The sequence below is a fragment of the Poecile atricapillus genome, chromosome 26 (assembly GCF_030490865.1).
Source record: "Poecile atricapillus isolate bPoeAtr1 chromosome 26, bPoeAtr1.hap1, whole genome shotgun sequence".
NCBI lineage: Eukaryota > Metazoa > Chordata > Aves > Passeriformes > Paridae > Poecile > Poecile atricapillus.
The window spans coordinates 4,941,359-4,968,915 of NC_081274.1; the positions used below are offsets into that span (position 1 = coordinate 4,941,359).

Sequence of the window (27,557 nt, forward strand, 5' to 3'; positions counted from 1 at the left end):
CGCTGGGAGCCCCTGGCAGAGGTTCTGGGGCAGCTGCTCAAGGACCCCCTGGCCTGGAGCCCCAGCTGGGCATTGGGCTCCTGGAAGGGAATGAACGTCCTTGTGCCCAGGAGGGAAATCCCAGCACCCCCAGGGTGTGTGGGGCAGCTGAGAGGCCACAGCAGACAGCACTGTCTTCCTCTGTGGGGCCCAAAGAACCGGCCAGCTCAGAGATTTTGGCTCTCCCCTGCAGAGCTTCTCCCTAGGTGAGACACTTTGCTCCCATGAATAGAAAAAGTGTCACTCCCAGAGGCCTTTGAGTTGAACATGTTAATTTGTTACACCCCATTGGTTTTCCTCCCTATCAATCCACCCTGATACATGTATCCCAGTTTCCCCCGCCCCTCTCCTCTATAAATACCCTGGTTTTTCCCCAGTTCAGGCAGCTGCTGTCACTGGCTCCCTTCACTGAGGGCCCTGCTACAATAAAGGCTGGTTCTCCATGGAATGCCATACAGCTCTCTAGTCTCTCTCTCCGCGTCGCCTGCACGCTGCCGCTGAGCTGAGATCACTCGCCGGGCAGAGGACGTGCCTGTTCCCCTGGACAGTCCTTTTCAGGATGGCTTCTTCAGGGTAGTCACGGAACCCCTGCCATCGACACTGCTGCGGCGCTCCTCCAGAACTGCACCTCAAAAATTCCCAAACTCTGGGATTCTGCCCAGGAAAAGGCTGCCAGAAGCTGCCAGAATTGAGTGAAAGGGGGGATGGGAGGCCCGGATTGAGCAGGAGGGACCTGGAACACCCAAAACCAAGCAGAGGGGTGGGGTGGTGGATTGAGTGGCAGTGAGGCAGGGGTGGAAGTGCAGAGGACAAGGGGCGCATGGGAGCTCCATATTGGGTTTGGATGAGTCTCGCTCCTCCTTCTTCATCCTGCCTCCTTCTCCTCTCTGGCCCTTCTCCCGCTACTTCCTCTGCCCTCCTCCTCCTCCTCCTCCATCTCTTCTGCTCCCCTGAGCCCAGCACCCAGCCTTGGATCCCCATTTTTCCAATTCCTTCGCATCCCACGGGAGCAGCCGGGATGGAACCAGGGCAGATCGAGCTGGGGCAGTGCTGGGCTCTTGGCATGGTTTGGGCACCACCCATGGGCCCCCTCCCCAAATTTCCCTGGTGGCTTCAGGGGTCCCAGTGCTTTTTAGGGTTTGCTGGGTGCCATGCTGGAGTTTGGTGTCTCCCAAGGAGTCCCCAGAACAGGGTGACACATGGGGGGGACACACGGGGGTCCTGATCCATCACGGGGCAGGGTCTGTCCCTGCCACAGCCCCCCCACAGGGTCTCCCCGAGTCCCTCCCCACTGCCCCCCATAAACGGGACAGGGGTGAACTGGGAAGCTTTACTGGGAACACTGGGAGCAGCCAGGTGAGGACAGAGTGACAGCGGGGCTGGGGGGACACACGACCCCTCCAGAATCACTGCAGGGATGGAGCGGGGGCTCCTGGCTGGGTGCAAGGCCACAGGGAGGGGCTGCGACTACCAGAGGCTCAGGAGCTCTCTGTGCAGAGAAAAGGGGGTGACATCAGGCTGGGGGCCCCGAGGGAGCACACACATTCCAGGAGAGGGAGGATATGACCCCCAGGGCCCCCCTCACCTTCTTGCACAGGTAGAAACTGAGCCCCCGATCCCCATCAGCATCTTGCTGTGGGCGGCGTCCGGTGGCATCTCTGGGGGGTCTGCAGGGGTCAGGATCCCCCCTAAAACCTCACACGGACACCCCAAGCCCTTCCAAGCACTCTCCCAGTCTCTCGAAGCCCACCCAAGACCCCCAAACCCTCTCCCAGTCCCTTCCCAGCCCCACCAGGACTCATCAGGAACCCTCTCAGTCTCTTCCCAGCACAATGAACCACATCCCAATCCCTGCTTTCCAATCCCCAATCTCCTTCCAGCCCCTCCAGTCTCACTCAAATCCCTCCCAGTGACACCCAGCACGCCCAAACTCCTTCCCAGTGTCCACCAGGACCCCCAGAACCCCATCCCACCCTCCCCAACAACCTTTAATCCCCTTCTTAGCCATTCTAAGCACCTCAATCCCTTCCCCAGTTTAAACCAGTCTATCTCAAACTCCCAGTTACTCCCAGTGTCGCTCTATTGGGAACAGCAAGAAGAACGACACAGACTCTCTTGTGAGTTGAACAGGAGAGCTCTTAAGGTTTATTACCTAAGATCTTCTTTTATAGACCGATACGTGAAAGTATAGAAAAGTAAACTCTTACTGGTCAGTGAACTAACACATCACCATCATTGGTCAGTGGGGTACACCACCCCTCCACCTTCTCTTGCAAGAAAACAAGAAACTGACAAACAGCACCTGCAGGGCTGTTCTCTGTCTCTGAGGATTGTTTTAATTCCTCCTTATGATTTCCCAGGCCACTTTCTCAGGCGAGACTGAGAAAGTTATGCGGCCTGCTATTCCACAGGCACTGTGCTCCCTACTTTTGCTCATAGTTAACATCCATACTCCCAGCACACCCCAATCCTCCTCCCAGCCCCTCCAGTGCCTCCCCCACTGCCCCCGGCGCTGTGGGGGCCGGGCCGTGCCCCAGTGCCGGCTCAGGGGGTGCTCCAGGCTGACGTGCTCCACCTGGCAGCTGGAGCTGAGCCCGCATTGCCGGGGGCGGTTTCCAGCAGCACCAGGAGCTGCTGGCTCCAGCTCAAGGGCACCAGCGAGATGGACATGCTGGAGGACACTGGGAGAGAGTGGGGACACACTGGGATCAGCTGGGTGTGACACAGTGCCCGACCCGGTTAACTCTTCATCCGCTCCACGCCGGGAGTGGGACACACCTCGGGAGCAGGATGACCCAAGGTGTGGCTTAGAGCAATGCTCTACAGCAATTAACAGCTGTCAGACACAGTGTGGAGGCAAGAATGGGGGGAAGGTATTTTATATTGGGTTTGAGGGAAAGTTTTAACCGCCCAAGGGTCCAGGGACAAAAGACACAGAATACAAGCGTACAGCAATTTATATATGGGGAGAGACCAGGGGTGGATACAAAACTTCAACCAGTGAGGGATATCCTGGGGAGGGGAATAGGACACATGGACCAATGGGGTGCTGTGGATTAGGGGATTTCCAAAGGGGACGTCCAAGCAGGGGGTTGGCATAAGGCAGGATTGACAGGGAACATTCGGGAACAAGGGGCAGGGTGGACAAGATTGATAGGGAAGGTGCTGGAAAAAGGGGTTGGGATACAATGATGGGCAGGGCAGGGGAGGAGATCACTTTGGGTTAAACCAACAAAGCAGGGGGGTAACAGAACAAACCAATTATACAAACAGCTTCAAACTTTAAATGAAACAAAAACACAGCACAACATCTCCCCTTTTCTGTTTAAAAGGAAGAGCTGTGGTTTTGGGGGATCCATTCTCATATTGGCAGGTCCCTGGCTCGGCTGCAGGGGGGTCCCAGGGTGTGAGGATGGAGGGTTTGGGAGGGTTCCAGTCCTGGATACAGGGGTGCACGGGGGTCCTGCTGCAGCGGAATGGGAGTTCAGGGGAGTCCCTTCCTCTGTTCTGGGGTTCAAGGGGTCCCAGTGTCTGAAAATGGAGGTTCAGGGGGGTCCTGGTGCCCAGAAATGGGGGTTCTGGGAGGTTTCCATTCCCGAGAATGGGGGTTCAGGGGATTCCAGGTTCCAGATAAGGGGGTGCAGGGGTTTTGGGGGCTTGGGAAGGGGGTACCAGGGGTTCCCGGTGCCCTGAAATGAACATTCAAGGGGGTCTCTGTGCCCAGGAAGGGGGGTTCGCCCAGAAATGGAAGTGCAGGGGTTCCCCATTCCCAGTATAATAAATGGAATTGATTCGTGCTTACTAAATTATAACTGTTATTAAAGTTATTAACAGAAACGATCAAGAATCAGTGTTACAAAGCAGATGTACTCCTTTGCTGATGTTACATGTCAAAATTAAGGTACAGAATGTAGTTTAGAAGATAAATGGTCAGAAAAATCGGAAATAGGAGGAAACTTATGGGAAACATGAATGAATATGTATAAGCATACAGTATATAAGTTTAGCTTGAAGTGCTTTGTTTCGTACGTGAGGTGGGGCGAGAAGCTCCCCCCATACCCGGATCGTTTTTGCTTATGCCTTAACCATTTGTAACCACTGGCCAATTATATTCACATATATATAATTTATAAATATATATATATATAACTGAATATATCTACTAAATTGTATCTCTTTATACTAAATTGTATTCTTTTAATAAATTGTATTCTTTTATTATTTTGTATCCAATTTATTAAACTATATTATCAATTAATTAAATTTGATTGTTTGGAAATTTGAAAGTCATTTATAACACTACTATATCAAAAGCAGGTAAAAGTGATTACAAACTGTGCTATATCAAAATCGTAGTGATTATAATAATTGGCAAAAGCCAACACATAATAGCGAAGGTCAACAACAACATAGTTATTTATCACAAACACAGGGCAGGTTTTTCCCTTGCATGGAGCACTTGGGCCTTCCCCGGGCCCCTTCTGCCCTCCCGCAGAAGCAGAGGCATTTTCCAGCGCACACAGTTTGTAAGCAAGAGCCGGCTGCAGCCCAGAAGGCTCCAAGCGCCTCCTTCCAGGCTGACTCTGCAGATGCCGAGGCTGCTCTGGGCTCTGCCAGGCTCTGCTGGGGCTCAGCTCTGGGCGAGGCTGGGCCCGCTCTCCCCTCGCAGTGCTCCGGGCAGCTGAGTCACAGCGGGAGAAGGACAGGACACCTCAAGGGACTTGAGCTTTAACAGAGATTTTATTCAAATAACTGCCATAACAAACAGGCTGTCCTAACTACCCTAACTAACTCACAGTGCTAACTACCATAACTAACTACTTTTCCTAACTACTATAACGAAAAGCTGGCCTCCTGTGCTTCATGTCCTCCTCTGCTGCTCCCTCAGTTGCTTTGCTGCAGTGATCAGAGGGGTCAGGCTGGAGAGAGGCTTGGCTGATGACAAAAATGGGTGCTGCCCAAGGGATAAAAAAGAAAGAAATGAACTGTTACTTTCCAGAGTCAACTTCCTCACAGGCTCTGTTGCAACAGGACAAAGGGGAATGGTTTGAAAGTCAAGAGAGGGAAGCAGGCTCAGATTAGATCTAAAGAAGAATTGTTGTAGCAAGAGAGTGGGGAAACACTGACAGAGGGAGCCCAGAGATGTGGGAGGTGCCTCCTCCCTGGAAACATCCAGGCTCAGGTCAGGCAGGGCTCTGAGCCACCTGATGTGCTTGAAGATGTCCCCGCTCGTGGCGGGGCACCAGGTCCAGATGAGCTCGACAGGAGCCTGCCAAGCCACAGCAGGCGAGGATTCTGCTTGCTTTGCGTGTGAAAAGCAGCGGGACTGGAGATGATGGGAGGGGGGCCCCACAAGAAAAGCCCTCCCTGGCGCTGCCGTTTCCCCAGCAGCCGCTTGGCATTCACCTGCAGCAGCTCCTGGGCAGAGTAGCGCCGCTCCTCGTCCGGCTCCAGGCTGCACTCGAGGAAGTCCCGCAGCAGAGCCGACAGGCGCCTGGGCTCCTGCAGCTGCGGGGTCCCGTTCTGCCGGATCAGAGCGCGAGCCTGCAGGAAAAGCAAACACAGCGCTCTGACAGCTTCCTCCACACCCACAAGTGCTCACATCCAGCCCGCTTGCTCTGCCCCAGCTCCCCGGGCACTTTCCTCCCTGGCAGAGATGCTGCTGCTCACAGCTCATTCTTCTGGGCCAGCCAAAAAACCCAAACCCTGGTGCAGCCACAGCCATTGCAACATCCAAATGATCTTGCCTTCAGAGCCGATTGCATTGGCTGACTTTGTCAGTAGGAACCTCCATCAGAAATAGCCCATTTTGCTTCTCCAAATACGGACACCAGTTTACAGGCCATTTTCAAGAGTCAGTGTGATCTGCCTGTGTTATTTCAAGGGATTCTTACATCAAATGCATCTCTGCAGTGCCACTGACACTCAAGTAAAAGCATTCCTGATGCCCCATGCCAGAAACTGCCAGGCAAGGAACAGCAGGTTTGTGTGGCTGAAAGCTCAGGCTTGGTGACACAGAGAAAGTAGCTTGGACTAGGAAAGAAATATGTTAGACTGTGGGGATGTTAAACAGTCATCTTCATGTTTTAGACAAGTTTCCCAGTGAGAAGAGCCAGGGGGGAGTTCATCTCACAAAACCTCTTTTAGAAACTCCTTCAGAAAACTTGTTGGGTTTGGGTGTGGGTGTTGGGGTCGGTTTGGGGTTTTCTACAAGACAACATTAGAGCTGATGCACTTGCTTCATGTATTTGGGTCATCCTCACAAGAGCTGCAACAACTTAAATCCCAAAGGAAATTGTTGCTGGAGACTGCAGAATATTTGTCTGTGTTCAGGCTCAGGTGCTGTGGGAATTCCCTTTGCGATGTGCAGAAACCTCCAGCTGCTCCTCCCAGTGCAGGGTCACCCTGTGCTCACAGGCCTCTGCAAAGCCTGGAGAATTTGCCTCTTACCATGGCCCCCGTTTGCTGGAAGTAAGGAGGTTCTCCTTCCACCATCTCGATGGTCACAATGCCAAAGGACCAGATGTCCACCTTGGGGCCGTAAGGAGAACTGGTCACAACTTCTGGGGCCATCCAGTGAGCAGTGCCCACCATGGAGCTGCACTGCTCCTGCTCAGGGCTGAGCTGAGCGCAGAGGCCAAAATCAGCTGAGGACAGAAACAAGCACTGTCAAAGGCAGCTGCAATGAGGAAACCAAGCACAAAGATTCCCCACTCTCAGTCTGAGAATGCAGTGCTGAATCCAGCTAGAAAAGTCCTCAGGGCTGGAGGCAAGGAAAGATGGAACTGGACCCTTAAAGAAGCCCTCAGCTTTCATGCTTGGCTTTTACTGATTTCCTTTGAAGCTTTAGATTGCAACTCCTGCCCCTCTGGGAGGGCCATACCCAGAGCAAAGGCACTCCTGACACCCTGCTCCTCTCCTGAGCTCTCTGCACGGGGCAGCCGCTCTCAGCTGGCAGCAGGGGCCGGGCAGTGCCACCAGCAGCACTTGTGGGGCTCTGGCCCTCACTGGGAAGCAGCCCCACAGCCGCACCCCGGGAGCGCCGTGCCTGGCCAGGAACACCCACCCAGCTTGACAGAGCCGTCCATTCCCAGAAGGATGCTGGAGCTCTTCAGTTCTCTGTGGATCACCCGGATGGAATGGAGGAAATCCAGGCCCTGCAGACACTGAGAAACAACAAGAAAACGAAAATAACCAAAAGGAGACACAGGGAAAAAAGGGAAAAAATCAATAGCCGGAATATATTACACAAGAAAGGACAGTTTAGAATTCTGCCAGCAGCATCTTTGCTGTGACAGCCCAGGAGTGCAGTGCAGACAGGTTCCAGGCAAAAGGTTCAAGGCAAAGCTGAGAACAGCAAATCAGATCCAAAAAAGACAGAGAGTGACTCGATCTTCTTGAGTGTGGCCCAGCTAGTTCAGTGATGAGGTTTCTCTTCACTCGAGTTTCAAGCCAGCATATGTTTGTGGGGTTCACTGATTTTCTTCAAGAATCCAAGTCTATAGAGTGAGTAAAGAAATCAGGGGGAGATTCTCTCTCTGTTTTGCATTCCACAGTTTATTTCTGTGAAGGGGAATCCAAAGGACGAGAGACAAAGGATTTGGGGTCTGGGGGGTCTCTTTTAACAGGGTTTCTCAGAGGGAGGGAACATCAGAGAAAGAACCAATTATTTTTCTCAGTTAGTACATCTTACAAACTTTCTACAAGTCAAGGTTTACACGCACCAAGATAAGAAATAACAGACACTAGCTTCTTCAAATGCCCACAAGGGTGTAGGAGTATTCTCCACAGAGGGACAGAGGGGGAGAGAGGGGGGAGGCTTGGTTTCCTGGCAACACAGGGGGCAAAGAAAGGGAAGGGAAGGTAAGCATGCCCTCTCAGCTTCCATAGGTCAGAGGCATTCTGGGACAGGAAAAACAAAGTTAGGAACTTCCGTGTTGGAAAGAAGGGCCTCTCTTCTCCCAACCCCGTGCTTTCCTGGGCTAAAGAAACTTCAAGCAGCTGGAAATGCCAGCAGGGTCCTCTCTTTACTCTATCCGGCCTCTCACCGTGGGGCTGAGGAGAGAAACTTCAGTAACCATGGTAACTTGACGCCAGGTAAACAATTAGGAAAAAGAGAAGCTGGGGGGGGGGGGGGGGGGGGGGGGGGGGGGGGGGAATCACAACTAAAAGATGGGAAAAGATACATTTCAAGCTATCAACTACAACAAACCTTGACCAAACAGATCATCCTGGCTCCCTGTGGGCACCTGGATGAACACAGGGGCAGGAACATCCATCAGAACACAGACCAACAATGGGAATTGCAGATTGATAGCCCCTGAAGATTCACCAGAATGCAGAGATACACCTGCAGCCCCTGGAGAAGCCCATGCCTGAGCAGGGGAATGCCTGAGATGAGGCTGTGACCCTGGGGGACACCTGTGGACAGAGGGGACCCTGCTGGAGCCGCCTGTCCTGGAAGGTCTGACCCTGTGGCAGAGTGACCCACGCTGCAGCACTGTGAGGGGGCTGCTCCCCATGGAATGGACTCAGGTGGGAGAAGTTCCTGGAGACCTCTCTGGTAGGAGAGACCCCAGAGCGCATCAGGGGAACAACTCCTGTGCCTGGTCAGCAGGAAAAGCCAGGGAGATGAACTGACCATGGTTCCATTCCCTGTATCCCTGCACTGCCAGGTTAGGATGCAGAGCTGGAAGGAGGGAGGGGTGGAAGGAAGGTGCTTTTAAGGGTCTTCTTATTCTCCTGCTCTGAGCTTATTGGCAATAAATGCAATTTATATCTCCTGTTTTGCCCGTGCCTGTGTTTGATGAGGAAACGCTCCCGGGTCCTTAACTCATGAACCCTTGGTTAAATTTTCTCTCCCTGTGTGGCTGTGGAGGGCAGTGAGAGAGCAGCTGTGGTGGGTGCCTGGACTCGGGCCAGCATCACCCCACTGCAGTGGGACATGTCCTTGTGTGGCTCTGTGCTATGGTGCCACAGCTGCTGTTGCTTTTGTCTCCCTTATGATTTTATCTTTTGCATTAAATGCTTGTGAACTGCCCCTGGTGTCCCTCGTGTTCCCTCGGTGCCGGTAGCCCTGTCCCTTCCCCTGCTCCCCGTCCCACGTTCCATCCCGGCTGGCGGAGCCTTGGAGCTGCCGTGGGGGCCGTGGGGCTGCCCCGGGGGCTGCGCCCCGAGCCGGGGCCCCTTCCCAGTGCTCCCAGTGCTGGATCCAGCCTGGAGCAGCCAGCGAGGGCTTCAGCTGGGACGGCAGAGAGGCGCTGCTGGGGGGTCCCAGCTCACTTCGCTTTGGTTTTGGTATTTTTGGGAGTTTTGTGCAAGAAATTTCTCCTCTCCTCTCCTCCACTCAGCCAAAGGGGTTTTTGGGGGGGGGGGGGTTTCCCTTTTTTGGGAAAAATCAAAGCGATGCACTGATGCTCCTAATTAGCCGTGGGAGAAGTGAGGCTCCAGGGCTTCCCGCCGAGCCTGAGCCACCCAGCAGCCAGGGCTGGGCAAGGCGGGCCGGGAGCTGCGGAGAACTTTGTGTTGGGAGCTCAATGGCGGCTCGGGCCGGGCCCGTTCCAGGGCTGTTCCTCATCCCCGCCTTTCCCCTCACGCAGCCCGGGGCGGGCCCTGAGAGCGCGGGGCGGGGCTGTGCCGTGTGCAGAGCCCGCCGCTGGCTGCGATTGGCTGCTTCTGCCGTCACTCGTGGCTCTGGCGCGCGCTGATTGGGCAGAGCGGGGACAAGCCCGGCCCCGCTGGCGCCCCCAGGGCGGCCGTGGGGCAGGAGAGCCGCCATTGCCGGAGCGTCTGTGCGGGCCCGGCAGCGGCGGCAGCAGCGGCCGGAGCCCGGTGAGGCGGCGGCGGAGCTCGGAGGCGGCCCCGGCCATCGCAGGTGGGAGCCGCGCTCGGTTCTGCGGGGGCTCGGGGCTCGCTGCGGGCCCGGGAGGGGGCGGCAGGGGGCTGTGGCGGGTGGCTTGTGCCGTGGCCGGCCCGTGTTGGCCCTGGGCTGAGGGCGCTGCGGGAGCGGCTGCCCGCGGTCTCCTTGCCGCTGGGGCCTCGGCAGGAGGCGGTGGCGGAGCAGCGCTGGCTCGTCCCGCTTCGTGTCGGGAGGCCGGAGGTGGCTGCGCTGTGCCCGGGGCTGGGCGGGAAAATTCCCGGCGCCAGAGGTTTGTGTGGCCCAAGGAGCCAGAGGAGTGGTGTGCAAGTGACTTTATTGCTGCCCAAAGGGAGAGGCCATGGGGCATTTGCCATGCGCTCTCTCCACTTGTTGGAGGACGCGGCCTCGTTTTTGTCCTGATTTTCCCGGCCGCATGTCCCTGTCCCTTTGCCCAACACTGCCGGAGGTGCTTGGAAGGTTCAGCCTTCCCGATCCGCCTGCTGCATGTCCTTTTTGTATAACACCCGATATTCCTGGCTCTGTGAAGTGTTTGTTCTTCTGGAAGTTCAGGAATGTAGCAGGACTTGGTCTGAGCAGCATTCCTAGTCAATTAGTAATATTTTTTGAAACTGGTGGTTTCTCCCAGTGTTTCCTTATGTGCAAGTCCCTGGAACTATCTCCAAGCAGATTCACTCATTGCCTGTGTTTTTTCTTCCTGGGTGTTCTTTGGTTTTGGGATTGCTCTCAGTGCCCTCATTCTCTGTCCTTTTGTAGCCGTTTGTGGCTCAGGAGGCCTGGCTGCCACCTGCATCCCCTTGCTCAGCTGCTGAATGAGCTGCACTCAGCAAGGTGTGGTGCATGGTAAAAAGATGAGAGTTGCTGTAGCACATGAGAGGAGAAACAGCATTTGTTTAACCCATGGTCTGTGATGGAAGCACAAATCCGTGTCCCATTCCCATCCTTTCCACGTTTGGACAAGTACATGAGCTGCTTTGCTGTTTCCTTTTTTTATCTGTTTTACTACTTTTCCATTGCCATCTATCTGCCAAGAGTAGTTTGAGTTACTTAACTTTTCCACAAACTCTGCCTCGATTTTCTGCTAAAAGATAATGTGATCCTATCCCATGGTGAAATGTTGTGTTCCTCATGTGGGTGGATTGGTTGGGAGGAAGGTCAGGAGCTGGAGCTGTGTGGTTGGTTATTATTTCAATGACATCCTGTTATCTAATTATGCTATTGAAATGAGAAACTGATTCTTTGGTACCTGATATGAATTCATCAGGGTTCCCAGGGTCTGGTCCATGGTGTTGCAGGATTTGTTCTGGTGATCGTTCGTCTTTTCCCCATTTTTGGGTGCTCCCTCCTGATATGCGAAATAAAAAGAGCTCTATAACTCGCAGAGTAGTTATAAGAGTAGGTATGAATTTATTCAGCGCTGAGATGCATGGGGGATATCTCCTCCGAAAAGCATGCACACCTTTTTGATTTGGTTTTCTCTTTTTATCTTTTTCAGACTAGGTTTACAAGATATGCCTAAAACACATTCATTTTTTAACTCTGCTTGTCCTCACTTCATATTACAATTAACTCCATGCCTCTTTCATTCCTCTGGCCGCCTTTTGGAACTTTAAATCTGTTCTTTCTGGCTTAGGGTCTGAAGAATCTCCTTTATCTTGTGGTGCCTTTGTCTTTGCAACTTGTTTGTGTATTTTGGCTCCTTATCTTATCTTGCAGTCTGACTCTTTTCTTGTTCTTGTGGATCAGTGTGTCAGGGTATGGTTTTTGTCCAACTCCCCTTTTAGTCAAGCATTTCTTTGTGTTTATTTCCTAATTTTTAATTTCTGTTTCACTCCAGCCAGGGCTGCATCAATTGTCAGCTTTTCTCTCATTAAATCATCACATTCTTGGAATTCCCAACTGATTTCTCTGAACTTGTGGTGGCAAATAAAGCCCAATGGGTTTATTTATGATACACCCTATATAACATAGACAGAGACAGCACATGTTGGAGTGGGGACAGGGATGATTCCCCCCAACTTGTTTTAGTGAAGTTTTCACAACATTCTCCATTTTCTGTTTTCCTTTGCAGCTTAACCAATTTGTGCTGCAGAGTCAGATATCCTCACAATGGGCTGTGCCTTTAGCTGTGCAAATTCCATCTGTGCAAGCAGGCAGAGCTTGGGCTGTGGGGCAGAGGGAATCATTCCAATTCCTCCTGCAGGCAGGAAGCCCCTGGGCCGCTGTGCAGGCTTTGTCCCATCAGTGTTAATTTGCATTTCTAAAGCTCCTCTCCTGACTGCCTGGAACAAAGCTTCTCTTCCAGGGCAGACATCCCATGACTCACATGTGGCCACCCCACAGAATCTGCTATTTTTTTTTAAAAACAATATTTTCTTAACTATTTATGTGTTAAACCGCCAACTTTAAAGCTCTTCTAGTTTTCAAAGTGCAGCTTAAACGTGAACATTGAAAAACTCATACCATCATTTTGTCATCACTAAGAGTCACGTACAAATATAAAACAAAAATGAGAAAGCAATCAAGTGTTTTCTTTACCTTCTCCTACTACTAAAACGTGATTCTCACACCACTGGCCCAAACAGAACCGACAATATAGTACTAAAATTATTATGAAAATTTATTCTAACGGTGTAATCTTTACTGAAACTGTGAAAAGCAAATACTTTGCACAATGTCTTTAGAGAAATAAGGTGTTACTTGATTCTGGCCAGGATGTGCAACAGGAATAATTTCTTGCACACTTAGGCTGGGTGTGCAGAGAGAATCATTCCATGACACATGAGTTTGACTAGATTTTTCTAAATTTATACAGTCTGACCCAATAGAAATCCCTTGGTTTAATGTTCATTGGTTTGAAGGTGTGGAGTTGTTAGGATTTGGTTTCCTTTTGCAGCCGGATTTCTGTGCCTGTGATGTGAATTAGGTGGGCACTCCTGGATTTCCTGCTCAGCCTTTTCCAGAGCAGGTGTCTCCAGCTGTGCCTGGGGCAGTGTCTGGGGTGGATGTTGGTTGATGTTTGCTGCTGGGTGTTGATGTTTTGTTGATGGTCGTTATCTGGGGGAGAATCTTTTGGGCTATTCCCAGTCTGTTGAGATGTTAATTTCATCTCTGCTGAGTGGTGGAAAAGAAACATTAAAATTCCTTTCCCCAAAGCAAAGGCAAACCAAGTACTTTTAGAGAAATAAGATTTGAAGCCATTTTAAAGTTGGTCTATTTTGGCAGCAGCTAATCCCAGGCAGGGCAGAGTGTGAGTGGAATTGAGAGGCAGAGTGGAATTGTCCCGGTGCCTTCCCCAGCAGCTGTGGCGAGGGCAGGCACAGAAAGGGCTGAAGCTGCAAGAGTGAGAGCAAGGATTGTCCCGCAGTGGCTGGAGATGGCAAAGGAGGGTGGCCAGGCCGAGGATTTGAGCAGAGGATCTGTGGGCAGGCCCAGGGGCTTCCCCCGCTGGGGAGCCCTGGCTGCTGCTGCGTTGCCTTCAGTGCAGGCTCAGGGGTGGCCTGTTTAATATTCCCTTCCAGTTCAGATTTCTGAGTCTGCAAGAGCCATGGCTGGGGCATCACTCATTTTATTTTTTTCATTTTGTTCAGTTTTGTTCTCTTTCTTATTTCCACCTCATAACATTGAGGCTATCTGGGGCTAAAAAATTCACGCAATATTCTGGGTGGAAAAGAGAATCCTCAATCCAGCTCCTACAATTCCCTATTAATCCTAAGAATTGCTGCAGCTCCATTTTAGTCCTGGGAAACATTATTTCTGAGATTCCCCGAACCCTCTCTGAATCAATACACCACAAGCCTTCAGTCAAAACAGGTCTCAAATATTTAATCATTTTCTCTACCATTTGCTCTTCCTTTTTTTTTCAGACACTCAAAGCTGTTTTTTTGCCTGAAAATGAAGCCATTTCACAGAGGCTTCCTCTGCCTCTTCTCCTTGTCCTCCTGACTGGATCAAGTCATCCACATCCTGCATTAAGCCAGTCCCTGGGGGTGAGGTCAATTCCTTTGATATTTCCTGCAAGGCTTGCCCCAATCAGGCCGGTGCTTCCATGCATCCCTGCAGAAGGACCGTCCATGTCTTGAGCATTTTCCCTTCTACCTCTTGTTGCCAGCCCATGGCAGAATTGTGTTTGCATCCTGTGGAAGTGGGCAGATCCCCAGAAAGCATCTTTTGCATCAAGTTCTGAATGGCAGCAGTGTGAGGAGGGCCCCTGGTTCAGGATGGTGTAAGGATCTGAGAGTGTGGGGTGCCTCGGTTTCATCATCTCATTTCTTCTTCTTGGGTCCTGCAGCATTGTGTGGATTCCATTGGATTTCTTGTTTGGCAGGATAGGAGCATTCTAGGGAGCCATCCCTGGTTCCCCAAGCCGTGCCTTGAGCAGGACTCCCAGACAGGCTGTGAGCCCTTCCTTCCCTCCCTTGGAACAGGGGATTGCTTTTCGACACCTCTTGTCCTGGCTGCTTCAGGGAAATTTGGAGAGGCTCCATATCTAATTTTGCCAATTTCCCTGGGGCTGCCCACACTTGTGGGTTCACTTCAGCCGTGGCTCTGCCAGACATCTGACACAGAGGTACAACAGAACCACCCTCTGTACCACCTTTTGCAACATTAATTTGCATTCCCAATTTAGCCATAAAATCCCTTCACAGTAAATTACAATCACAATTGTGAGCAAATAAAAATTCCTGCATTTCAAACCCATCCCCCACATCTGCTAATAGTGGCTGAATAAAACACACCTGCTCATCTTTCCCACTTAGTGTTTTAATAATTATAATATTCCCTAGCACCTTTAGGTGTAAGATTCTGAGTGGATGGAGAGGCCCCTGTGTCCATCAGGAAAGGTCTCCTCTGGATCCAGAGCCACCCTGGATGTTCCCAAGGGCTGCAGTGTGGTGGGTCCCTGGTGGAATGGGAGCTGTGAGACCGCTAAGAATCCGTGTCCATCAAGGGCTGGACTTGCTGGTGCTGAGGGTGCTCCTGTCTGTGCTTGCAGTGTCCTTGTGCCCTGCAGCTGGAAGGCTGATTCCTTGCCAGGGGCTGTTTGGGTGGGCTGTCCCCTGGCCAGGAGGGCAATGCCTGTGCCAGGTGCTTGTGGCCGAGGGTGTCCCCTGGGTGCTGGGGCCCCCTTGGGCCCTGGGCTTGATCCCTCAGGGGCTGTAGGAACTGTGCCATGGCCTTTGCCTTCAGCTTGGCCTTTTGCTCATCCCTTGCTGCATTCAGCTGCTGAGCCTTTGGGAGCAAGTGCTGCAGGGGCTTCTTGTGGCCCTGCTGCAGCCCCCCTCAGTGCCTGTGGGTGCTCATCGTGTGGCAGCTGCTGAGCTTTCTGCAAAATCCTTCTTTTCTCCAGAGACCCAGCACAAAATGCTTAAAAGATGATCTGGATCCTTGCAGGTCTAATCCCCATTTCTGAGCTGTTCCTTCCTGGTGCTGGCTGTGCTGAGGCTCCCCTCCCCAGCCCGTATCCCAGAGCCGGTCCCTGTCCTGCCGCAGTGTCCAAAGGCGGCCCCCCCGGCGGGCAGGGCCGGCAGCTCCACGGGGCCGGGCAGCGGCCGGGGCGTCCCGCAGCCTCCTGGGGGCCGGGGGCCACTGCCGGCCCTGCCCGGGGGGTGCTGGGGTCAGGCAGCGCCCGGCGCTGAGCCCCGGCTGCCCCACAGCCCCGGCCCGGCCCCACAGCTCCCCACAGGCCCCCAGCCCGTGCTCCCGGTGCCGCAGCTCTGCGCCCGCTCCTGCCGCTCCCAGCTCAGAGAAACCCCCTGAAATCCTCACCTCCTTCTTTTCCTGTCCTGGAAACCTGGGATACAAAGGATCTGAGTCAGCTGGCAAATTCTGAGGATAAGACATCTTATATGAAACACATCCCAATCCTCAGTATTTTTTATTTCCTCTTCTTTTCTATCATCCTTTTTCTTACCCCATGGATTGCTCCTGCTGCTTCTGACTTAAAGCACATTCCTGCACACTCCCCTTCAGCCAATCCCTTCCCAGCACACCAACACCATCCATCCCCTGTTGTCTAAATCCTTTCTGGACTTCCCTTATTGCCCCCCTGGGTGTCCATGTCCTTAGTTAGCTCTGGGAGAATGTGCAGATTACCTCAACATGCTCCCAAGGGACCCTTCCTGGATATTTTGGGGTCATCATCTCTTTGTCCAGGATGCCCTTCTGACATTCCATTTTCTCCCCTCAATGGTCCCAGCTGGAGCCCAGCTGCGCCTCTCCCCCCCGGGCCTTGGCGCCCCCCTTGAGGGGAATTTGGGGAGGTGGGAGGGGGGAGCGCCAAGGCCGGGCCCCCCCGCGCTGTGGTGGCGGGAGCGGCTGCAGTGGGGAGCGAGTGCGGGCGGAAGCGGCCGAGAGCCCAGCGCTGCCCCAGGCCGAGCTGGCCCAGCTCCATCCGTGCCCCTGCGGTGGGATGCTGTGGGACTGGGGGGGAAGAGGGAGGCGGCAGTGGGTGCTGGGCCTGGGGGCAGGAGGAGAAGGGGAGGAGAAGCAGAGTAAGAACAAAATGGTCAAAATATGTACCTGGGGTTGTGCAGAAGAAGGAGGAGGAGTGTGAGGATGAGTTGGGACACATGAGGAGGAAGAGCAGGACGTGGAAGAAACACAAGGTTCAGAGCAGGACGTGGAAGAAGCACAAGGTTCCTCCCTCCCTGTGTGTGCAGTCCCAGGAGCGTTGCCCTGCCCACAGTCAGCAGGAGACTGCAGAGGAGGATCCATGATTTTCACTGTGCTGAATCTTGGTGTTTCTGAGTTTTATTTGGCTAAATGTTGGTGCTTTGTCTTTTTGCAGGGGCTGAATCTTTCTGTTCTGGAGGAGGTTTTGCCTGAATTTGGTGTTTGGGTAGTTTTTGATCAGTGTTTTGTTATGTGGAGGATATTTGGGCTGAAACTTGGTGTTTTGGAGATTCTTACAGACACAAAATCCCCAATGACTTCCTGAGAAGAACTTGGACAAGGAGGAAACCCCAGTCCAAGGCGCTCGCCTCTTGTTTTTTTCCTCCTAACCGGGAATTTTCCTTTCCAAACTGTGTCCAGATGGAAGAGGAGAAAAAGCCCCAGAGATCCCCCATGAGGAGGGGCTGCAAACCCAGCCCAGGGAGCTGCGAGGAGGAAAGATCCCCCAAGTGCCAGGAACACGGCCAGAGATCCAGCCGGAGCTCAGAGCAGGGGGAGAAGCCCCACAAGTGCTTGGAATGTGGGAAGGGCTTCAGAAAGAGATCTAATCTGCTCCGGCACCAGAGGATCCACACTGGGGAAAAGCCCTACGAGTGTGGGGAATGAGGGAAGAGCTTCAGAGATATCTCTTACCTGATGAGACACCAGGTGATCCACACAGGGGAACGGCCCTACACCTGCTTGGAATGTGGGAAGAGCTTTGGGTGGAGCTCCTACCTGAGAACACACCGGCGCATCCACACTGGGGAGAGGCCCTACGAGTGTCCCGAGTGTGGGAAGAGGTTTAGGACCAGCTCCCATGTCCTCCTACACGAGCGGATTCACACAGACGAGAGGCCCTTCCGCTGCCCCGACTGCGGGAAGGGCTTCAAGCACAACTCCACCCTCACTGCCCACCAGTGCATCCACAGTGGGGAGAGGCCCTACGAGTGTCCCCAGTGTGGGAAGAGCTTCTCACAGAGCTCTCACTTGACCCAACACCAACGGAGGCACCAGTAAGGGAAGCCCTGTGAGTGCCCTGAGTGCGGGAAGAGCTTTGTGCGCTGCTCCAGCTCCATCCCCCATGGGAGGATCGGCGTTGGATGATCCCCAGTGACCCCCGTTGGGCAGAGCCCTGGTGATCCGTGGTCCTGGTGATCCGTGTTGGGAAGACACCTGGCTGGGAGGCTCCACATCTTCCTGGCTCCCTGTGGGCACCTGGATAAAAGCAGGGGAGTGAAAATCCAACAGGATACAAAATGGCAGTGGGAATTGTTGACTTTCAATCCTCGAGAACCTTTTGACTCAGGAGCTGTGTGGGCAGAGAAAAGGGGGTGACACCAGGCTTGGGGGGCCCAAGGGGAGCACACACGCTCTGTGGGGGGGGAGGAAACGACCCCCGGGTTTCCCCCTCACCTTCCTGCACAGGCAGAAGCCGAGTCCCAGTGCCAGGAAGACGAAGCCCAACATGGAGCCCCCGATCCCCTCGGTATCTTGCTGTGGGTGGCGTTTCATGGCATCCCTGGGGAATCTGCAAAGGTCAGGACCTCCAAAACCTCTCACAGAACCCCCAAGCTCCTCCAAGGACCCTCCCAGTCTCCCCCAGCCCACCCAGGACCCTCTGAAACCTCCTTGGGAGTCACTAATTTTACGCAATTAAGAATTTTAGAAAAATTGGAGATCTTAGCTAGAGATAGGCCTTGCTGGAAGTAGTTAGAATTAATAATTGAGAAGCAGGATTTGAGATAATGAATCTCGGTCATAGGTAAAAAATTACTTTTCATTGTATGTTTGTTCAGCTGTGCTTATAATGAGAAAAGAGAAACTGATCAACGGGTTCAGGAAGATCACAGACCTTACATCTGGAAACCCATTTCAAAGTCACAAGGGAGGAAACTGGAGTTGTACCAAATGTCATTTGTAATGTCAACCATTGTAAAGGTAGAAAAGTGAGAGTGAGGAAGAGCAGTTTTTCTTCATCTCTTGATGACTCCTCGCCAAAATGACCCCCTCCTCAAATTAGGGAGCCAACCACGCAGGTGTAATGACATTTTAAACTCATTACCGTGCATTTTAATCCAAAGCGGAGCATGGGAGGTGTTAACATTATACATATGTATTAGTATTTTGGATATTTAAGACTTTTGTAAATAAATAGACACTGGAATCTTTTGTCAACTTGCAGTGTGTATTAAGGGGTGACTCCCTCGCTCGCCCAGTGCTGTGATTAAACATCCACTTTGTAACTTTAAACTGTTGGAGAGGTTTTTTGTCCATTAACAGATTGATGTTGATACTGGATCAATATTGCTATTTTGGTAAATCACTCCCAGTCTCTTCCCAGCCTCCCCAGGACCCACCAGAGCCCCTCCTGTTCCTCTCAGGATCCCACAGCCCCCTCCCAATTTCTCCCCACTGCCCCTGGACCCCCAAACTCTCTCCCAGTCCCTTCCCAGCCCCACCAGGACTCATGAAGTCCCCTCCCAGTCTCTTCCCAGCACAACCAACCTCATCCCAATCCCTGCTTTCCAATCTCCAATCTCCTTCCAGCTCCTCCAGGCTCACTCAAATCCCTCCCAGTGACACCCAGCACCCCCAAACTCCCTCCCAGTGTCCATCAGGACCCCCAGAACCCCATCCTACCCTCCCCAACATCCTTTAATTCCCTTCCCAGCCATCCTAAGCACCTCAATCCCTTCCCCAGTTTAAACCAGTCTATCTCAAACTCCCCCCCAGTTCCTCCCAGCACACCCCAATCTCCCTTCGGGCCCCCCCAGTGCCTCCCCCGCTGCCCCCGGCGCTGTGGGGGCCGGGCCGTGCCCCAGTGCCGGCTCAGGGGGTGCTCCAGGCTGACGTGCTCCACCTGGCAGCTGGAGCTGAGCCCGCATTGCCGGGGGCGGTTTCCAGCAGCACCAGGAGCTGCTGGCTCCAGTCCCCGCTGGGGAGCACGGCAGTGGCCAGCACGTGGCCCGAGAGCTGCTGCTGGCCCTGGGAGCAGCTCAGCTGGATGTGGGCAGGGGAGAAATCCATCAGGGAGCAGAGCAGGCGGCCGGGGCCGGGCTGGGAGCTCCAGGGCACCAGCGAGATGGACACGATGGGGGTGATAGTAAAAGGTTCTAAAATCTTAGAAAATTTGGAGACTTAGCAAGAAAGTTAAGTTTGCCAAGCCCTGGGAAAAGTAGGCCCTGGGAAATGTTAGACCTTGTGCTCGCTAAAGATCAGTTCAATCTGCACCTGTGTAATCAGTAGATGATAAATGATACAATTGTTAAATATGATTAGATATAATTATTGTTTAAAGAACATGAGGAACAATGTTAGGAAGCTGGGGGAGATCACGAGAAATCCATGCTTGGATAAAAACAAGACGTACAATAGAACAATATAAGTTTTATAATTAATATGTAAGTTATATAAGGATGGAGTGTAAAAACATGTTCAACTCAAAACCAAGTCAGGTCAGATTTGGGTATGTGTACCCCTGACACCCAGAGCTCTTCAATAAAGCACCTCCATATAATCATTCTGTGATTATGTGTGTTCCTGAGCTCTAATATTTTGGCACCCCAGGTGGGACCCTGTGAGTGCTGCTGAGCTCGCTCACGACCCGATCACGCTCCAGCCGGCACCGAGGGATTCTCGGGGAGCCCATCCGGCTGCGACCGTCTCCGCTGCTCACAACGTCCCCGGGAGAGAAAGGTAAGGTGCTTTACTTTGGTTTGGGTGCCTGCCAGTTAGACACAGCGAAAGCTGCGCGTGGTTGGGCTAAAGGAATTCCTGTTGGTATTGCCCAGGCGCCGTCTGTCAGACGAGTGCGAAAGCGTCGCAGGTTCGGCATTTGGTGTATTGTAGTTGTGACATGGAGCAGGGTTCTGGGCTGCAATGCTCCCATACTGGGTACTTCTCCTTTGGGGTGCTTATTAGCACATTGGAAACAAGGTAACTTTGGGGAAGAATTACATAAGACTAAGTTAATTTTGGTGAGATCTCCCACAGAAAAAGACCTCAGCGACCCCCTCTCATCTGTTGGTAGCTATAACCCCCTCTTCTCTCTCTCTTTACTTTGTTTTCTTTATCTCTCTCTCTCTCTCTCTCTCCTCTATCACATAACCCTTGTTGTTTTTACTAAAATAAAGGTACATTATTGCTGTTGTTATGATTTAAACTGAAATCCCTTTGTGTCCTTTTTGCACTCTGAGATCAAACAAACCTCTCACGAGTCCCACTCGCGTTATTGAATCCTGACATTTAAACTGGAGTCACGGACAGGATTTCTGACAGACAGAAGGGGCTGCAGGTTTGTTGTGCAGTCTGTATTAGGGGAAGGACGTCTCGCTCCAGCCGCACCCAGCCCGACACTCCCAAAAGAGTGAGCGGTGTCTAGAAAGCAAGGGGGGCGACTCGAATTTCCCACAAACTGCACACACTGAGGTGAAAAGCACCCCACACTCACTTGAGGGCTCTGTCTGCACAATTTCACAAAAGATCTCTTAGTGCAAAAGGGCGGGAATGTTTTTCTTCTTGTTGTGTGTATGAATTTTGACTGCTTGGTGTAGCAGAAAGACAACCAGAATTTTAAACTGAAGGAGTGCCTCCCAAACAGATTTGGTCTTTTCACCCAAACAGGGAAGCAAAAAGTTGTGTGTGTGTGTATAATTTAAGTTTATACCTCCCTGTAGTGGTTTTTCCCTTTGTAAAATGACTGAAAACAGCAGTGCAAAAGTTAAAACTGCATTTTATGCATGTTATGCTCTGTTAGCAAAACACAATGTCAGACCTTCGCCAGGAGGGAAAAGTTGGTGCTTAATAATTGGTTTAATTTGGAAAATGTGATTGACAGAGTATGTTCTTTACAACATGAAACAAAATTTAAACTGTACAAAAATAAAACTGTACACTGCTCAGTTTTGGGAGCTTGTCTTACAGCAGCTATAGAAACTCGCTGTAAGTAAAGAAGTGAGGAAAAAACTACAATAGACTCCCTCCAAAACCTAGTTAAAACTTTGCAAAAACAATTGGATGAAGAAAGAATTAAGATCAATCTGTTGCAAGCAGCCCTCCATAAAAAAAATTCACAAAATGCTGACTTGCTAAAAGAAACAAGAGAGGGAAACCCTTCTCATTAATCAAATTTACCCTCAAAAAGAGCTAACTTGGATAAAATTGTGGGGAACACTGCTGTCCTGGTTTGAAACCTCTAATTAAAACAGAATATAATTATATCAATGATAAAAATCTTGATCTGCACATAACCACTAAAAATAGAAAAAAGGAAAAAAAAAAAAAGAAAAAAGAAAAAAAAGAGAAAAAAAAGGGAGTACGGGCGTCTCCCTCACGAGTCAGAGACAGAATACGTATTCCCAGTGTCTCTCACTAGAGGTGATGAAATTCGGTTGAGAGAACGGGAATCCAGTGGGCACTGGGGACATGAAGTCTTCTTAACAGCAGGAGACAGACGTAACCCATGGTCCCTAACTCAGCACACAGCTTATTGGGCAGAGGGGCTTCACCCCTTGGAAAGGGGGGACCCTATAGCTATAGTGAGTACCCCAAACCAACTACTGAAAACATTCACAAAGCTGCCTGCTTGCAAATGATACACAAAAGAAAATTAATGGCTGGCTCTGAATCACCAATGTTGTTACCTGTGAAAACTGAAATTATGACCCCTTTCATTCAAGGCCTTCCAGAATCACTTAAACCTACAGCAATTTTCCTCCAAAAACATAGCTGTAACCCCTGTGGATAGACTAGACAGATTTCTTGGGAACCCAACTGCTCAACCTGGTTCCACTGATCCTGGGTTTACTCCCTTCACCACCCCCTCTCAGCCCACAGGTTCACAACTGCGTTCTCCTGCTAGGAACCATAAAATTTGGACACAGAGAAAAGTTGCAAAAGAGCTAATTAATTACAGTAGCAATTATGGACCTGTAAAAATCCCAGAAGAAAAATCAGAGAAAGCAAAGGGTGTTAGATACATTGGTTCTCTTAAGGAAAACCCAGAAAAGAGAAAACAAATCTCTAACTGCCCATATTGGTGGTCACTAGAGATAAAGGGGTCCCCAGAAACATAATGGATGGCTTATCACTTAAAAGTTGAGTAAAGCAGTTTCTAATTGGCACTGTCCCAAGTTCACTGTATCGAATGCCCCATTGTATAACCCAGCACAGCTCCACAGGCTCTAGGCTGGGAGCCAAAGCAGTCTCCTTCTCAGCTTCTGGGAGTGGAGCCCAAACAGCTTTAGAATCAGGGAAACTGGTAACTCTGCCTCTCATGGGTGAGCAGAGAGGCAGAGGTTGGTTGTATTTAAAATGCTCACTAGAAATAACAAAACTGAAGATGTACTGATTATAACAATAGTGGGTCCTAAATGTGCACCTATTACTTCTGTAGTTAACACTCGAGCCCAAATTTCTGTGTTGACCAATACAGACTAGTACAGGATTTGAGAGCAATAATAGAATAACTAAAGGTATTTAGCCAGTGGTAGCTAATCCTTGCACATTGTTAACATCTGTAAAAGAGAAATAGAAATGGTTTACTGGAATTGATTTAAAAGATGCCTTTTTCTGCATACCCCTTGACAAAGAAAGTAGGAAACTGTTTGCCTTTGAATGGGAAAATCCAGACAATGGAAGGAAAACCCAGCTCATCTGAACACGACTCCCACAAGGATACAAGAACAGTCCAACCCTATTTGGAAGCCAGCTGGTGAAGGAGCTGGAGATTTGGACTGAGAATGGGCAAGTACCAAGAGAACAATACCTGCTGTTACAGTATGTTGATGATATACTGACAGCTACAGAAGAGAAAACAACCTGCAGAAAGGTAACAATTGAAATTTTAAATCAGCTAGGAATGGGAGGATATAAGGTGTCTAAAAAAGGTACAAATTGCCCGGCAGACTCTGATTTACCTGGGATGTGAAATCTCACAAGGGCAACATAAGCTGGGTACTAATCGTATTCAAGTTACTTCTGCCATTCCAGAACCCCAGAACCTACATGAGATACAAGTTTTCCTTGGGATGACAGAGTGGGACCGTGGATCATGGACTATGGACTAATTGCAAAACCCCTGTATGAAGAGAAGAGGACACAACTGCTTACCTGGGGCAGACCACAGAAGGAGGCCTTCCTCAAACTGAAGGAGGCATTGACAACAGCTCCGGCGTTAGGATTGCCTGACCTATCCAAAGATTTTCATCTGTTTGTGCATGAAAGATCACACCCAGCACTGGGAGTGCTGACCCAACATTTGGGAAGCTGGAAAAGGCGGGTAGGCTGCTTTTCCAAACAACTTGACAACGTGAGTGCTGGATGGCCTTCATGCCTGCGGGCAGTTGCAGCCACTGTGATGCTGATCCAAGAAGCCAGGAAACTCACGATGGGTAGACACACAGATGTCTATGTGCCACACATGGTGACCACTGTTTTAGAACAAAAGGGGGGCCATTGGCTATCTCCAAGCAGGATGATGAAATTCCAGGTAATCCTGACTGGGCAGGATGATGTCACACTAAAGACAACTAACCTCTTGAATCCAGCTTTGTTCCTAGGTACCACAACTGAAGAAGGCTCATTAGAGCACAACTGTGTAGAGGTAATAGAGTACACCTGTTTGGCAAGAAAAGACCTGAAAGACATCCCACTGGAGCAACCAGAGTGAGAGCTATTCACAGATGGAAGCAGCTTCATGGAGAACGGGACCAGATAGGCTGGATATGTGGTAACAACAGTCAGTACAATAGTGGAGGCAAAAGCATTATCAGCAAATACATCTGCCCAGAGGGCAGAACTGGTTGCCTTAACCAGAACACTAGAATTAAGTGAAGGGAAAAGGGTAAACATATGGACTGGCTCAAAGTATGCTTTTGGAGTAGTCCATGTACACAGAGCACTGTGGAAAGAAGGAAGACTGCTGTCTTCTCAAGGTATATGCATTAAACATCAAGATGCAATTTTGCAATTGATAAAAGCAATACAAAAACCTGAAGAAGTAGCAATTATATCCTGTAAAGCACACCAATCAAGAAACTCCAAAATTTGTGAGGAAAATTGAAAAGCAGATTGGACATCTGGACAGATTGCTCGAGAAGTGCAAACAAAAATGGCATTGATACCTTTAAAGACTAATGTATCTCAATTTAATTTGCCTCCAAAACCAAAATATTCAATAGAAGATGAGAAATTGGGATATTTGCTAAATGCACAAAAGGATTCAGAAGAGTGATATGTAACTGCACAAAGACAAATAGTGTTAACCCCCTTGATAATGAGAGAAGTTCTACAAATTAAACAAAACAAATGTCATTGGGGTGCAGAGGCATTTCTGAAATTGATGAAACAAAAATTAATCTCGGTACGGATGCTAACAATGGCAAAATTAACTCAGTGGCTAGACACAGGCATAGCTAGGGAAGATTAGGATAGGAATAGAATCAAGATAACACTTGGCAAGAACCCTCTAGTGAAGTGAAATTTAGGTGGGCCCTGGAGTCTTTGCTTGGTTCTATAGCAAACTATCAGAATAAAGAAATGTTGTACAAACTTACAGGTCAGGTAGATAAATTAGCAAGAGTGACCTGAGAAAGATTTAAAGAACTAAACGTACAATTACAATTTACTGCTCCTGAAAGAGCATGGAGTGTGTGAGTTTTTTTTAAGGGACAGATTGATCATTGCTGCATCCACATCCCAAATGTGACTGCAGATGTAGAATATGACATCTATCAGTTGCAACAAATAGAGCACGAAGCACAGGAAGAGCAAAAGGATTTGACTGTAAGTTGGTTAGGCAAAATCTTCAAAGGGTTAGGGTGGAATGTGAGTTCATGGATTAAATCTATCATTGAGAATGTCATAATCTTACTAACTGTATTCTTAGCAATTTGGTTAGTTTACAGCATCTTAAAAGGAGAAATACAGAAGAAAATGTCCTGGAACCAGAAAATAATAAAGGCACTGATGTGAGATCCACACCCACCATCTTCTGGTTCTCCAATTTGTGACAACATCCAGGACAACACTTACATCAATCAAGGATTCGAAGAACACCAAGTATAAACTCAGAAACAAAGGACTCTATCAAGTAAAAACATTTGCACTTATAGTGAAGTGAAAATGCTTTCAAAGGGGGGAATGATAGAAAAAGGTTTTGAAATCATAGAAAATTCGGGGACATAGAAAGAAAGTTAGGTTTGGAAAGCCCTGGGAAAAGTAGGCCCTGGGAAATGTTAGGCCTTGTGCTTGCTAAAGATCAGGTGAAACTGCACCTGTGTAATCAGTAGATGATAAATGATACAATTGTTAGATGTGATTAGATATAATTATTGTTTAAAGAACATGAGGAACAATGTTAGGAGGCTGGGGAGAATCACGAAAAATCCATGCCTGGGTAAAAACAATGCATGCAATAGAACAATGGAAGTTTAATAATTAATATGTAAGTTATATAACGATAGAGTATAAAACATGTTCAGCTCAAAACCAAGATGGGTCAGATCTGGGTATGTGTACCCCTGACACCCAGAGCTCTTCAATAAAGCACCTTCATATAATCATTCCGTGACTATGTGTGTTCCAGAACGCTAACAGCTCTGTTCCTCTCTTCCAGCCCTTGAAGACATGGCACATAACATCAGCCCTGCCATCAGAAGCCTGGCAATTCAAAAACTTTGTATCCTCCAGGCAGTAGAGAGAACTCAATATTCCATCTTTGGAAACCTGCAAGATCAGCTCGACATGGCACAGAGGACACGGTCTCATCTGTCAGGCCTTGACTGGATGCGCTGCTGGAGCTCTGCTGAGAGCTGATCTGGGAGGCTCTGTCTGCTGGGGCCACCTGAGCCAGCCAGGATTTTATTTTTCTTCAAAATTGTTCTTTCCTTATTTTTGTTTTTGTTTAGTATGTAAATATAGGATATGTTATAAATACACAGACTCCCAGGAGCTTTCTTTTGCTGCCCAAGGTCCGCAGGATATCGGGGAAGAGAGGGAAAAGGGTGCTTGTGCTCAGCAACCTGCTGGGGTGTGCAGTGGTGAAGGGAAAATGGCCAGAAGCCCCTTGGCCTTTGGTGGTTTTGCTGAGGGCACAACCCCTGTCCCAGCCAGGAAGTGCCATCTGTGTCCTCGTGCCCGTGTGGTGCTGGCTGGGCTGCTGAGGGCTCCCAGGTGCCTCTTGATCCAGCTCCTCTGGAGTTCCTGTGGGGCTGCGGCGCTGCTGCCGGGCCACGCTGGGGGAGACCCTGAGGGAACAGGGTGCTGGGAGGCCATGAAGGGATGAGGGGCTGTGGAGGCCCTGACGGGACAAGGCAGTGGGAAGGCACAAGGGGGATGTGTGAGGGAGTGGATGGCAGGAGGCTCCGAGTGGATAGGAGGCCCCTGAGGGGCCGGGGTGGTGGGAAGACCTGAGGAACTGGGTGTCAGAGGCCATAAGCAGCCCCTGGGCAGCCGCCTGGTTCCTGACACCCGGCTGATCTGGCACTTCCCCAAAAAGTCTCCCAGGCCTGCAGCAGAAGCCCTCGAGGCTGGGACACCACCCCTCCAGGAGGGTGGGGACAGCCTGAGGTGTGCCCAGGCTGGGCTGGCTGGGGACATGGAGGGCAGGGGGATGCTGCCAGGCCATGGCCACCGGGTGCCTGTGATAAGGGGCAGTGGGCAGAGGCAGGGCTGGCGGCCAGGCCGGGCCCTCACGGCTGCCCAGGCCACGCTGCTGTGACCGAGGCTCTCCTGACACAGAGCTTGGGGCCCACAGAGCTGCTGCCACCATGGGGAGGGCAGCGATGTCTCCTCCAGCAGGGCTGCCCAGTCACTGCTGCCCAAGCGGCTCTGGAGCCCACAGAAACAGCAGCAGAGTGTGCACAGGAACAGCAGCAGAGTGGGCACAGGAACAGCAGCAGAGTGGGCACAGGAACAGCAGCAGAGTGTGCACAGGAACAGCAGCAGAGTGGGCACAGGAACAGCAGCAGAGTGTGCACAGGAA

The 27,557-nt window shown here is 50.7% G+C and overlaps 1 protein-coding gene, 1 long non-coding RNA gene and 1 pseudogene across 2 annotated transcripts; 1 reads left to right on the forward strand and 2 right to left on the reverse strand.

Annotated features, from left to right (window-relative positions):
* Positions 1-27,557, reverse strand: part of LOC131588457 (zinc finger protein 729-like) — a 298,116-nt pseudogene that overhangs the window by 159,109 nt on the left and 111,450 nt on the right.
* LOC131588639 (serine/threonine-protein kinase PAK 3-like) lies at positions 4,566-7,142 on the reverse strand. The gene is made up of 4 exons (XM_058857600.1): positions 7,106-7,142; positions 6,490-6,686; positions 5,446-5,583; positions 4,566-4,993 (listed from the first exon to the last, which is right to left on the reverse strand). Exons 1-4 carry the CDS (start codon positions 7,125-7,127, stop codon positions 4,901-4,903), a joined length of 450 nt encoding a protein of 149 aa, XP_058713583.1. The 5' UTR covers positions 7,128-7,142; the 3' UTR covers positions 4,566-4,900.
* On the forward strand, positions 9,810-26,492 carry LOC131588652 (uncharacterized). The gene is made up of 3 exons (XR_009279625.1): positions 9,810-9,913; positions 20,141-20,269; positions 26,190-26,492. It is a non-coding gene; the product is annotated as an uncharacterized LOC131588652 (long non-coding RNA).

Excerpts from the sequence above, each read along its gene's own strand:
- LOC131588639 (XM_058857600.1), bottom strand. The coding sequence starts at position 7,127 with ATGGACGGCTCTGTCAAGCTGG. Across the intron at positions 6,687-7,105 it reads GGACGGCTCTGTCAAGCTGG|CTGATTTTGGCCTCTGCGCT; the intron begins GTGGGTGTTCCT and ends TTCTGTCCTCAG. Across the intron at positions 5,584-6,489 it reads TCCAGCAAACGGGGGCCATG|GCTCGCGCTCTGATCCGGCA; the intron begins GTAAGAGGCAAA and ends CTTTTCCTGCAG.